This window comes from Microtus ochrogaster, linkage group LG2 (genome assembly GCF_000317375.1).
Source record: "Microtus ochrogaster isolate Prairie Vole_2 linkage group LG2, MicOch1.0, whole genome shotgun sequence".
NCBI classification, from domain to species: Eukaryota; Metazoa; Chordata; class Mammalia; order Rodentia; family Cricetidae; genus Microtus; species Microtus ochrogaster.
Genome location: NC_022028.1, coordinates 51,153,219 through 51,165,071, shown reverse-complemented (window position 1 = coordinate 51,165,071; position 11,853 = coordinate 51,153,219). Strand labels below are relative to the sequence as shown.

Genomic DNA, 11,853 nt, shown 5'->3' with positions numbered 1-11,853 from the left:
TTTATGCTGCATTTGTTTAACAGTATAAAGGTGTGCTACTTTTGTTTACGATACAGACTATTACTTTAACCATATAAAAGCGTGTTACTTTTGTTTATGCTGATTTAACAGTATAAAGGTGTGCTACTTTTGTTTAAGATGCAGACTATTACTTTAACCATATAAAGGTGTGTTACTTTTGTTTACGATGCAAACTATTTAACCATATAAAGCTGTGTTACATTTGTTTATATTGCATTTGTTTAATTATGTAAAGTTGCGTTGCGGGTTCACCTTGTCGACCTAAGGTACTTGATTGGTTTATTAAATAGCCGATAGCTAAGCATTAGAGCCTTAGGAGGGGCTGGTGGGCAGAGAGAATAAGGAGGAGAAATCTAGGCTGGGGAGAATGAGGGAGAAAGGGAAATGCCCTAGAGCCAGCCAGTTGGACATGGGACATGGAGGAAGTAGTGAAAACAGGACAAACAGAATGAAAGAAAGGTTAAAAAAAAAAGGCCTGAGGCAAAACGTAGATGAAGAGAAACAGGTTAATTGAAGTTAAAAGAGCTAGTGGGACAAATACAGATAAGGCTGAGCATTCATAACTAAGTCCCCGTGTCATGATTTGGGAGTCAGAGGCCCATAAGCAAGCCTGTTACAATATACTGCAGTCCCTCTGGACCAAGGCAGTAAGAATGGCGATTCGGGGCAGAAGAGATGTTTCCAGGCTGCTTACAAGGCCCTAGGGCTGACAGGCCCTCAAGGCTTTCTCTCCCCTAGCGGATACCCTGAGAGAAACTGTCGTGAGTGGAAAGAACACCTCTCACCATCGCCACAGGGAGTTGGGTATGGACTGTCCCATTCAAGACTGTACGTGGGGCTGTTAAGGCAGCCATGCCTGAGACCTTTGGTTGTGAGCTTGGCCCCTCCCTGTGCCACAGCTCAGAGTTCAGCGGCCCCAAGAGAAGCAAGCGGCCAGTGTTGGAATACTCTCAGCTCAGATGAGTTCTCGGCACCTTAGTTCCCACGTGTACAGTGTGTACGCTCACTGTCATGGTGCGAGGGGATAACAGCAGCCTAGCCCAGGTGGACCTGGTTTACTCACACAAGGCTAAGACAGAGGACAGAGTCTGGGAACACCAGGGAACGAACGGCTTCTTGTTCCCTGGGCCTTGTCTGCCACCCTAGGGCTGGAGGGGTTCGGACCCTACCACCTCCTTTGACTTGAGCTCTGCTCAGCTGGGCCATTCAGGTTTGGCTTAGACACATGGGAAAGTGGCAAGAGGGTCCCCAGACCAGGGATGAGCCCAGAGGTGCCATCTACAGAAGGGAAGGCACTGTCTTGCTCTGACACAGACTTTGACCCTCCATCTGTGAAATGGGCATATCACGAGGGATGATCTGAAGATTATTTCTCACCATGTAAGGAAACGTGTATAGGCCAATTGAGACCAGTGAGATTCACATCCTAAGTATCCCTTAATTTTTTTAAAGATTTATTTATTTATCAAGTATCCAATGTACTGCTGGCAAGGAAGGTACCAGGTCTCATTACAGATGGTTGTGAGCCACCATGTGGTTGCTGGGAATTGAACTCGGGACCTCTGGAAGAGCAGCCAGTGCTCTTACCCTCTGAGCCATCTCTCCAGCCCAGTATCCCATAATTTTAACAGCATGAACTGCTTCCACTCCATCTTTCTGGGGTGCTGTACTCTCTCAGTATAGACATCCAGCCTTCCAGTATGTTCTCCTTGCTTAGCCCCCTGGCAGCGGCCCTTCCTCAGCCCTCTTCACCCACCCCACCTTCTCTTCACTGCTCTGGGCCTGTGGCCTCACTGACTGGTCTCTGACTCCTCCCCTGGGATCTGTGCCTGGCCTTCAGACATCCACATCCCAGGATTAGCATCATGGCAGCAGTGGCCGTGACAGCTCATCTCCAAACACAAACACAACTTCCCTAACCTAGGATTGTTCTCTCCAAATTGGCTGTGGGTTGCCTACGGGCTGTGACACAACCAAAACAAACCAAACCAAAGCCTGCTCAGACTCAGCCTGTTCAGTAAGAGTCTGGCCCCGTCACCCTCCCGTCACTCGTCACTCGGCACCACCCTTGGAGGCCTGCAATGCCAAGGAAGAGCAAAGCACAGGCCTGCGCCCGCCAGACAGACATCAAGGCCATTTGAACCTTGCTTCTTGCCATTCCCTGCACCCTCTCCTCTCTGAACCATCTGAGATTAATGCCAAACGAACCTTGAAATGTTTTAAGGATTGAAACAACCTCACCGGGGTGTCCCCATCTCAGGTCCCTGGAGTTCAAGCCCCTCATCTCTGAACAAAGTTCTCTGAGCCTCCCCAGATGCCCTGTCACACTGTGTCATGGCCATTTAGAAACAGATTTTAGAGCCAGCAAGCACCAACTCCTGTGTCTCCAGCATGGCTGGAAGTACACTGCTGGACGGCCCCCAGTCACCATGGCTGGAAGTCAAAGCTGGACGGCCCCAGTCCACCATGGCTGAAAGCACAGTGCTGGACGGTCCCCAGTCCACTCTGGGACTCATCTTCTCACCTATGAATGCAGTCATGCTGCAAGCCATCCCGGATTGCTGGGAGGATGGACTCCCCACTGGCCTGGGGCAACTTGAGAAGTCAGTGTACCCAGCACAGTGACGCCTTGTCCTGAGTCTGCCAGAAAGCATACAGGAGAGGGACAATGGCCTCCGACATGGCACCTCCTTAGTGGGTGCTTGGGGCAATTCCAGGCCAGGGTAGGGTCAGCCAGACACTGGCCCCTGAATTAATTCTGCCGCCAATCATGTCACAGTCAATCTGTGCCCAGTGTGGAGAAGGAGAGCCAGCCACCCTAGAGGAAGATGGAGCTGGGCTCAGGCCTGTCTGCCCTTCCCACCACTCGCCTCCTCCAGGGGACCAGCCAGGGCCACTCATGCTGTCCCTCCCTGTACATCTCTGATACAGCTGGAGCCCGGGAGCCTCTCCCTAGGAAGACTGTCCTGCCTGCCCTCCCATCTTCTCCAGGCTCTCCACCCTTTCCAGGCCCCTTGCCCAGTACCCACACCCCCAACCTTCCAGCCATCCCCAGTGGTCCCCTTCTCAATACCAGGTGTCTACCAGGGGTTTGTTTAACAGCATTCACATTTGGGCCCCAGTTCATTCTGCAACGATTGCTTGTGGAAAATCATAAACTCTGGACAGACAGCTGAGGGGCCTCTGTATGTCTGCACTCCCATGGTCAGACCGGGAGGTCCCAGAAGATAGAGACAGGCACCTGTCCTTGAATGTCACATAGTCAGGGACTCAGCGATGGGTATAGGACACTGAATACCTAGGGAAAAGACTGCTGTGTTTCTGTCCCAGGCAAGAGGACGAGCTCTTGTCAGTGTCCCTGGAGGGCAGAGAAGCTAGAGCCTTCGTCCAGGAATTGATGGAACCAGACGCAAAGATCACAGCCAAGCACCAGGCCAAACTCTGGCAATCCAGCCAAAGAGAGGGGGGAGGGAATCCATGAACAAGTGAGATCAAGCTCGTGGAAAATCATAAACTCTGGACAGACAGCTGAGGGGCCTCTGTATGTGTGGAGACCCTGGTACTAGGACCAGGATCTATCCCAGGTGCAGGAGCTAGCTTGTTAGAACCCATGCTCTATGGTGGGATGCCATGTTCAGCCTTAACGCAGAGGTGAGGGGCTTGGTCCTGCCCCAAATTACTGTGCCAAACTGTGTCGACTCCCCACGGGAGCCCTTACCTGTTGGGAGGAGTGGATGGGGGGTGGGCTGGGGGGCACGAGGAGGGATGGGAGGGAGAACATTGATTGGAATGTAAAATGAATTAAAAAAAATAAATATTAAAAATGTTCCTGGAGGGAAACAAGCACCAGGAGGCCATCCATCCACCCACCACCCCCATACATATACCCTTGGAAACCCTGTGCAGAGTCCCAGTGTACCCCAAGGTGTCTTTTCAGGTGCCCCAGGGTTTCTGAGGGAGCAGCCAGCAGACACCCCACTTCTGCAGCCAGTGTTTAGGTGACTTCAGGAAAACCAATACTCTTGCGGCACCCATCCGACTTGCCCCCCTGCTTTCTCCAGCACCTTCTGCAGTGAATAATGACATGTTTCTCTGTATGATTACTGGATTAATGTCTGCCTCCCCCACCAACACTTAAGCTCCGTGACTCTGGGTAGAGGGTGAAGTGGGCACATTTGCTCCCAGCTGACTTCCCAGTTAGATCTAGCACGTGGCAGGGGGCTCAGTAAATGAGCAGACGGGATGGGGATGCTGACTGTGACATGTCATCACTCCTGCTGGCCTCCTGTGAGCCCTGGGAGGGCAGCAGGATCCCCAGGCTCATTTTCCAGGGAAGGACAGTCAGTCGGGAGACCGACAGGTGAGAGCTCGCCCGGGCTGACTGTTCCCTTAGTCAGGCACTGGTACCAATGCACGATGAGGAAGAGGACAGCCTGCATGCAATATGATGAAACCGTTCACAAATCTGGTCGCCCTCGCCCCTCACTGATGCCCACCAGGCTGGCCGGGACTGTCCCTGGGATCCTGACTCCAGAGACCAGTGGCCAAGAGTAAGGTTGCTGGAGATAGGCCTTTCCTAACTCTACCCCACCCTATCCCTTATCTCTGCTGCCGTCCAGGGACGCCCCAGGTACCCGCATGCTCATCTCACCTGTCGTAGTCCCCGTTGCACAGGGCCCTCACTGGGATGGAGAAGGTTTGCCACACCGGGTTGAGGGTGTTCTTCATGACCTCGGTCTTGTGACAGATGGTGAACCTGGCCAAGAAGAATCGAGGCAAAGGCATCAGGCCGGAGGCTCAGATGACCCATGCCGCAGCCTTCTCTGACTTGTGACAGGAAGAGCCACCCTCAACAGCCATAGCCAGGCTACACACGGCATGGCGGAGAAGTTCCCGAAGGAGGCGGGGCCCCGACTGGAGCAGCGTATCTAGTGGGGAGCGTCAGGGGCCTGAGTTCTAGCTACCGTCCTAGGGCCAGCCTACTGTGCGACTCTGACCAAGTCCTTTCTCTCTGGGCAGTTCCTTTCCTGGGAACCCGGGAGCTGAATGTCAGGGCTAGATGGGTGGGTGTATGCAAGTGTGTGCCTGTGGTCTCCACCCTGGGACACCTTCTCCGTTCCCTGGCTTCATCTTTGCACTCCCAGCCAGGCATCACCCCCAGAACTTGTGAAACCGCTATGTCTGGAATGCACAAACTCTGACTGTGACAGCCCGTGGTCTCTCCCCTGCCAGGCTTCTCCTTCCTGTCTCATTTGTCACCATCTGACATGGTCTAGTTCTCTCCTTCAACATTCTGTCACGATCCATCAGTAAAACTGAAGGTCCGCAAGAACAAAAGGTGTTCCCGATGCAGCTCGGAACAATGGCTGCAGTACTGGACAGCCAATCATCTTTGTTTGTTTGTGATAGGGTCTCCCATCACTTAGGATGGACTTGAACTTCTGATCTTTCTGCCTCTACCTTTCCTGTGCTGGGAATCCAAGTATTATCACCATGCGTAGCCATCAACCACTTAAAAAAAAGTGGCCCAGGCCTTTAATCCTAGCTCTGGGGAGGCAGAGGCAGGGGGATCTCTGTGAGTTTGAGGCCAGCCTGATCTACAGTTCCTGGTTCCAGGACAGCCAAGGGCTGTCTGGAAAAACAAACAACAACAACAAAAATAAATAAATAAATAAAAATTATTCTGTATATGCCTGAGGGAGTTTATATGTACCACACTTTTGCAATCGCCTGTGGAGGTATGTAGTGGATGTTGGATCTCCTAGACCGGTGATACAGGTGATTAGGAGCCACCCACATAGCTGTTGGGAACCAAATCCAGACTTCCTTCAACAGTAGTAGGCAGTAGGTGCTCTTAAAAGCTGAGCCATCTCTCAAGCCCCAAGTCATATTTTTCTTGTTGTTGTTGGTTTTCCAGACAGTGCTTCTCTTACTACCTCTGGCTTCTGGTCATATTTTTAAAAGGAACTGATGGGGGAGTGGGGGGGGCTTGTTCGGTAGTAGATGCTTCAAACCATGGGAGCTCTACCTGTAGCAGCAGCCCCGGAGTCTGCTAAAACAAAACAGGAGAAAAAACAAAGTGAAAAGGAGCCTCCAGAGATGGCTCAGAGGTTAAGAGCATTGTCTGCTCTTCCAAAGGTCCTGAGTTCAATTCCCAGCAACCACATGGTGGCTCACAACCATCTGTAATGGGGTCTGGTGCCCTCTTCTGGCCTGCAGACATACACATAGACAGAATATTGTATACATAATAAATATATATTAAAATATATATATTAAAAAAAAGGAGCCTCCAGGCATGGTGGCTCACACCTTTGGACCTAGCACTTGGAAGGCAGAGGCCAACCAAGGCTACAGATAGACACTGTCTCAAAAAAAAAAAAAAGGCGGGGGCGAGGGAGGAGCCAGGTAGGAAAGCAGGAAGTGTGCTTCTGGGGGAGCCAGTCCACAGCAGGCTTTCCAGTCTGCTGGAGGAAAACCCTCTCTCCTTGGGCCACCCGACACCCTTGAGTACCTCCAGTTGGAATCCAAGAACCTGGTGGTTAACTGTGCAGATGGGCTGTCTCTGCTGCTCCTGCCACGTGTCCTGCCCACTCCCCTTGCCATGCTAGCCACCTATCTCAGGAGCAGCCCTGCCTCCAGGATGGGCAAAGCTCTCTGGGCACCCACCCCGGTGACATTCCAGCTTAGAAAGGTCACCAGGAAGCGCCAGTACCCCTCCTGAGCCCACACAGCCTGCTCTGTTTCTTCTTCGGCAATTTTCAAGTCAAAATGTCATTCCTGTCACCAGGCTGAGCTTTTCTCTTCTGTGCTCCTCCACGCCCACCCACTGGAGTGTGAGATCCACGTGGGAGACCTTGTAGCTAACCCTAGAGCTGGAGGAGGGGATGGGCGTTGGGCAGGAGGGGCCCAATGCCTGGGGCTGGGGCAGGTGGCAGAGGACAACAGAGAGACTTGGAGCAGCTGATGGGTGGGGACCCAGACTGCAGAGGCCCCCTGGGCTTCAGGAATCTACCCTGGAACATTCACCCAGCTGCCTCAGTCCCCCCACATAGACCTCTATCCTTCCTGATTAGAAGCAGGTGTCCTAAGCGCCCAGCCCAGTTTCCTTCCATGTTCCTTTCTGGAGCCTGGGTGGTCTCGGTTCTGTCCCAGGCACCAACTGACAACTGCTTCCTTTAAACTCTGCCATCTTGACTATCAGCTCCATAGGTTTCTCAGCTCCCCTGCTGCACCTGCCTGGCAGGAACCATGCTCACTGTGCCTAGTGGTCCCTGCAGATGGAGCATGGGTGTGGGAGAGTGTCACCCATCTGTCAGACAGATGTGAGTCCCAGTCCTAGGGACAGCTATGCATCCCCCAGGCAAGCCTTCCCGAGTGTCCTTTAGTGGCAAAGTATAAGAAGAATGGGTAGGGCTGTGGAAATGGCTCAGGGGGTAAAGGGACTTGTCTAATGACCCGAGTTAATCCCTAGGACCAGGATGGTGGAAAGAGAGGGCCAACTCGCTCAAGGTATCTTCTGACACAGATCATAGAGATACACAGACACACACACACACATAGACACAGACACACAGAGAAAGACACAGTCACACACAGGCAGAGAAAGATGACACACAGACACACAGTCACACACGCACAGCCACAGACACGTAGACACACACACACACACACACACATTTCCTAGACTTGCGCACTCGGCTTCCCGACGGCAGATACAACTGCCTCTAGCTCCTGCTGCCCTGATGGACCTTCCAGCTGTGACCCAAGACAGAGCTCTCCTTAAGTAGCTTTGGTCAGGCTATTCCATCACAGCTGAAGGCGAAGTGACATAGTCATACACATAGACACTCTGGCAGGGAGCATCCTAGAAGGTTCTGTTGGGTTGTACCTACTAATGCCAGGTCAGGGCCCTGCAGGCAGCTTGGTTTGGCTCTGGAAGGGCGAGGGTGGAGGTCTGTGGAGGGGTCACTAACATACAGACGGACAGAGCAGGACCGCTCCAGGACGGCCGGAGTAGCCTGCAGTGCCTACTGCCTCCTGGAAAAGGCCTCAGCCTTGGTCCCCACAGGTCTCCATGAGGTTCCTATGCCCCCTCCCTGCCCTGCTCCCACCCACAGCTCAGCCTGGGCACCTCCCACCCGATCCCGTGTCAGTCACAGTCACGAACCCCAGATCCTTCCCACACAGCCTTTCCAGCGCCGCTCTCTTCCCCACAACGCTCCTTTTCTCTCCACCAAGGCCCTGCGGGCCATGGCTCAGCCTCTCCAGAGGGAGCGGACAGTGCTTGGACACCAGAGTAGAGGACCCAAGCCTTTTCCTCCCCCTTCCCCACTCCCACCTCTAAAGCCAAGTCGGACGGTTCAGGAGTATTTGAAGCACCTTGCTGGGGAGTCCTCTGAGAGACAAAGCCCTTTGTCATGCAAATGATCACACCTAATTTCCTGTTCAGTAGTTCAGGTTCAAAAATCAGTTTTCTCTTGCACTGAAATACACCTCCTGCCCGCTGCTGCCCTGCCCCCAACACACACACACACACACACACAACACGTGTGCGCACACTGGCATTTCAGCACAAGGGGCCAGTGTGTGCTGGGCTCTGTCTCTGCACAAGGTTGGCTCTCTGGCCCATCCAGCACTCTGCTCCTTGCTCCACCCCAAGGACCCATTTTCTTCCTGGCCGAGTTTCTCCAATTAACCCTCTTGGCCTCATCACTTCAGCCTTCTGTAGAATCCCAGAACCGGCTACCTAAAAGAGACCCTGGAGACCTCATCTACCTGCTTCACTGCGTAGAAGAGAAAACGGGCCCAGAGAGGAGGCGTAACTTGCCCTGGGTCAACAGAGCTGGTTGGTGGGGGAGAACCTAAATGCTCAGATCTTCAGCCCAGGGTCTTTCTCTGTGCTGCTGACCTGCATTGGCCAGTGTGCTGTGTATGTTTCCCTTAGATCTGGCTTAATGAGGAGGAGGGGAATGCAGTCCTTCAACCCTACAGTTCTGAGGTAGTTCTGCTTGGCAGAGTGTGGGGCTGTGAGGAAAAGTCACCGCTTTCCCTGGTCTGATACAGTCGGGGAACCCTAGAGGGTATTCTGATCTGTGAGGGCAGGGACTGGGTTGTGGCAGCCTGAGGCATTTCTGCTGTCACGCCATTTTTGCACGCTCCCCAGGCATACACAGCGTCCACCATTGCTGAGTGTCAATGCCAGGTCCCCACCTTGGCTTTATCAGGGCATCAATGCCACACAGCAGGGCCCCACGGGTGGCCACACACTACCAGGCCTGCCCAGTGCACAGGTGCCTTGGGGTGGGGGCATCAGGGGAACTCACGTTCCATCCTCGTTGCTCCTGTAGAACACCAAGAAGGGGTCGGATTTCCCGAAGAAATCTTTCTTGTCCAACTTATTGGCACAGAACTGCATTGTGGCCACATCCTGGAAAGGAGGGAGGACAGGGTGGTGAGGCAGAGGGATCCCAGGGACTGGCAAGGGCAGTCAGGGTGGTAGCATCTTTTTGTGTTTTTGTTTTTCAGGGCAGATTTTCTCTGTCTAACAGCCCTGGCTGTCCTAGAACTCGCTCTGTAGACCAGGCTAGCCTTGAGTTTACAGAGATCCACTTGCCTCTGCCTCCTGAGTGCTGGGATTAAAGGTGTGCGCCACCACTGCCAAGCAGACAGAGTAGCATCTTAAGTATGTTGGCACAAGCCCCAGGCACATAGGCCTAGAGGGCCAGCAGGCTGGAGAAGCAGATAGATCTGAAGTTGCCCTAGGTTTGAACCCCAGCTCTACCAGTCTGGAGCTATGTGACCCCAAGGAAGGCAGATAACCTCTCGGAGCCTCTCCTCGCTGGGTTCACGGGGTGGCAGTGAGAAGCACAGAAGATGGAGGAGAGGAAGCGGTCCATGAGTAATCCCTCCAGTTCTCACCATGGCGCCCTAAGGCCATTCTGAGCATGGCCTGCTGAATCTACAGCCTGGCACTGCCCACGATGCCCCATGTCCTCATCTACCTGTGTGGTTCCCAGAGAACACTCAAGGCTACAGGACACAGTGTTCCCACCCAACACTCTAAGGGGGGTGGGACAAGCCATAAATCAGGGGCCAAAGGCTCATAATGGGGAACAGGTGGGGTGTGGGGAAGGGAATGGGGTGGGGGATAAGGAGAGGTTTACCAAGCTCATCAGGCAGAGCTAATTTTGACCCCCAGACCAGCTCCCTGCCCCACTGCCCTGACATCTGTAAGGAGGCAGCCTGGCTGTGCTAGGCAATCAGAGGCCCAGTCCTGACTCTATGGGGCCTTGTGTGGGGGACACACTCAGGCTGACCCTAAACCAAGTCAGCACAGGAAGTAGCCCAACAGCAGAGCCCAGGAGCAAAGGCTTTTGCTGCCTTTTGAAGAACCTTGAAGGCTTTGGAAGACCCCCAAGTGTGGGCTCAGAGGTACAATGTTTGTCCTGGGCTCATGGCCAGCATTAGAATAAGAAAAACTGCGGCTACCATTTGCAGGGGGTCACCTACTTTTGGGTGGAAGTATATGAAATTGTCAATAACCAACTGTCATTTGTCTATGAAAATGGCAACAAAACAAGGCTGGCTGGGTGGTGGTGGTGCACACCTTTAATCCCAGCACTGGGGAGGCAGAGGCAGGCAGATGTCAGTGAGTTTGAGGCCAGCCTGGTATACAGAGCGAGTTCCAGGACAGCTAGGACTGTTTCACAGAGAAACCCTGCGCAAAAAAAACAACCAACCAGCCAAACAAACAAAAATCAAGGATGTATGTAACATGCCTATCAATTATTTTAAAGGTGTGTGTATGTGTGTGTGTGTGTGTGTGTGTGTGTGTGTGTGAGAGAGAGAGAGAGAGAGAGAGAGAGAGAGAGAGAGAGAGGCGGTGGGGGGGCATGCTTGTGGAAGGCAGAGGGCAACCACGGTATTAGTTGCCTTCCATCTTGCTGAGACCGTCTCTGCTGCTCACTGCTGTGCAGGCTGGGCTGGCCGGCCGTGAAGCTCCTGAGGATTGACCTGTAGCTTCCTGTCTGGCTGTAGGAACAAACCCTGGATGATAGCTGCTCACACTGAGTATCCAGTCCTGATTCTGGGAATTCACACTACAGTCCTCAGCGCTTGCACAGCAAGTACTTTTTAGCCATTGTGTATTTCCACTCGGCTATCTTGATGTCTATGTTTCATTTAACCCAGTGAGGTGGGCGCTGGTCTCCTGCCTATTTTACACAGATCGGGGCTCAGCAGTCAGGAGATACAGGAGATAGAGGTTGGAGGATCTCTGTGAGTTCAAAGCCAGCCTAGTCTACAGAGCGAGTGTTCTAGACCAGGCCAGCCAAAGAGGGATACATAGTGAAACGCTATCTCTCTCTCTCTCTCTCTCTCTCTCTCTCTCTCTCTCTCTCTCTCTAGCTCTCGCTCTCTCTTGCTCTCTCTCAAACGAGCTACTGAGGCTGAGCTCCTGCTACTAAGCCTGACTACACTCAATCCCAGGTACCCACACAGTAGAAACAAAGAACCAATTCCTGCAAGTTGTCCTCTGACTTTCATGTTGTCATGCACACGCATGCCCATTCACATACACGTGCAACACAAGTGTAAGCGACAGAGGGAAGACCAAGAAGGTGGAATGCTCCTGCTGGAAGCCACACAGCTAGGACACAGCTGGAGTCATACAGGACAGCTCCAGAGGCAAGAAACTGAAATTCTAAATAATGACCAGGCACCCCCAAGGCAAGCTTGATTCTGTTCTAGAACCTTCAATGGAGGAGGCAGAGAAGCGTGAAATCCACTTACAAGGGCAAGCCTCTGACTCCAGCTGGGTGGAAAGCTCAG

The 11,853-nt window shown here is 52.9% G+C and overlaps 1 protein-coding gene across 3 annotated transcripts in view; it reads right to left on the bottom strand.

Annotated features, from left to right (window-relative positions):
- Positions 1 to 11,853, bottom strand: part of Cpne5 (copine 5) — an 83,803-nt gene that overhangs the window by 22,349 nt on the left and 49,601 nt on the right. For all 3 annotated transcript variants that reach the window (XM_013351240.2, XM_026785513.1, XM_005360334.3), the window contains 2 exons: positions 9,348 to 9,451; positions 4,673 to 4,777 (listed from right to left, as the gene is read on the bottom strand). In XM_013351240.2, the coding sequence (XP_013206694.1) occupies positions 4,673 to 4,777; positions 9,348 to 9,451 (209 nt within the window). The remainder of the gene's footprint in view (positions 1 to 4,672; positions 4,778 to 9,347; positions 9,452 to 11,853) is intronic.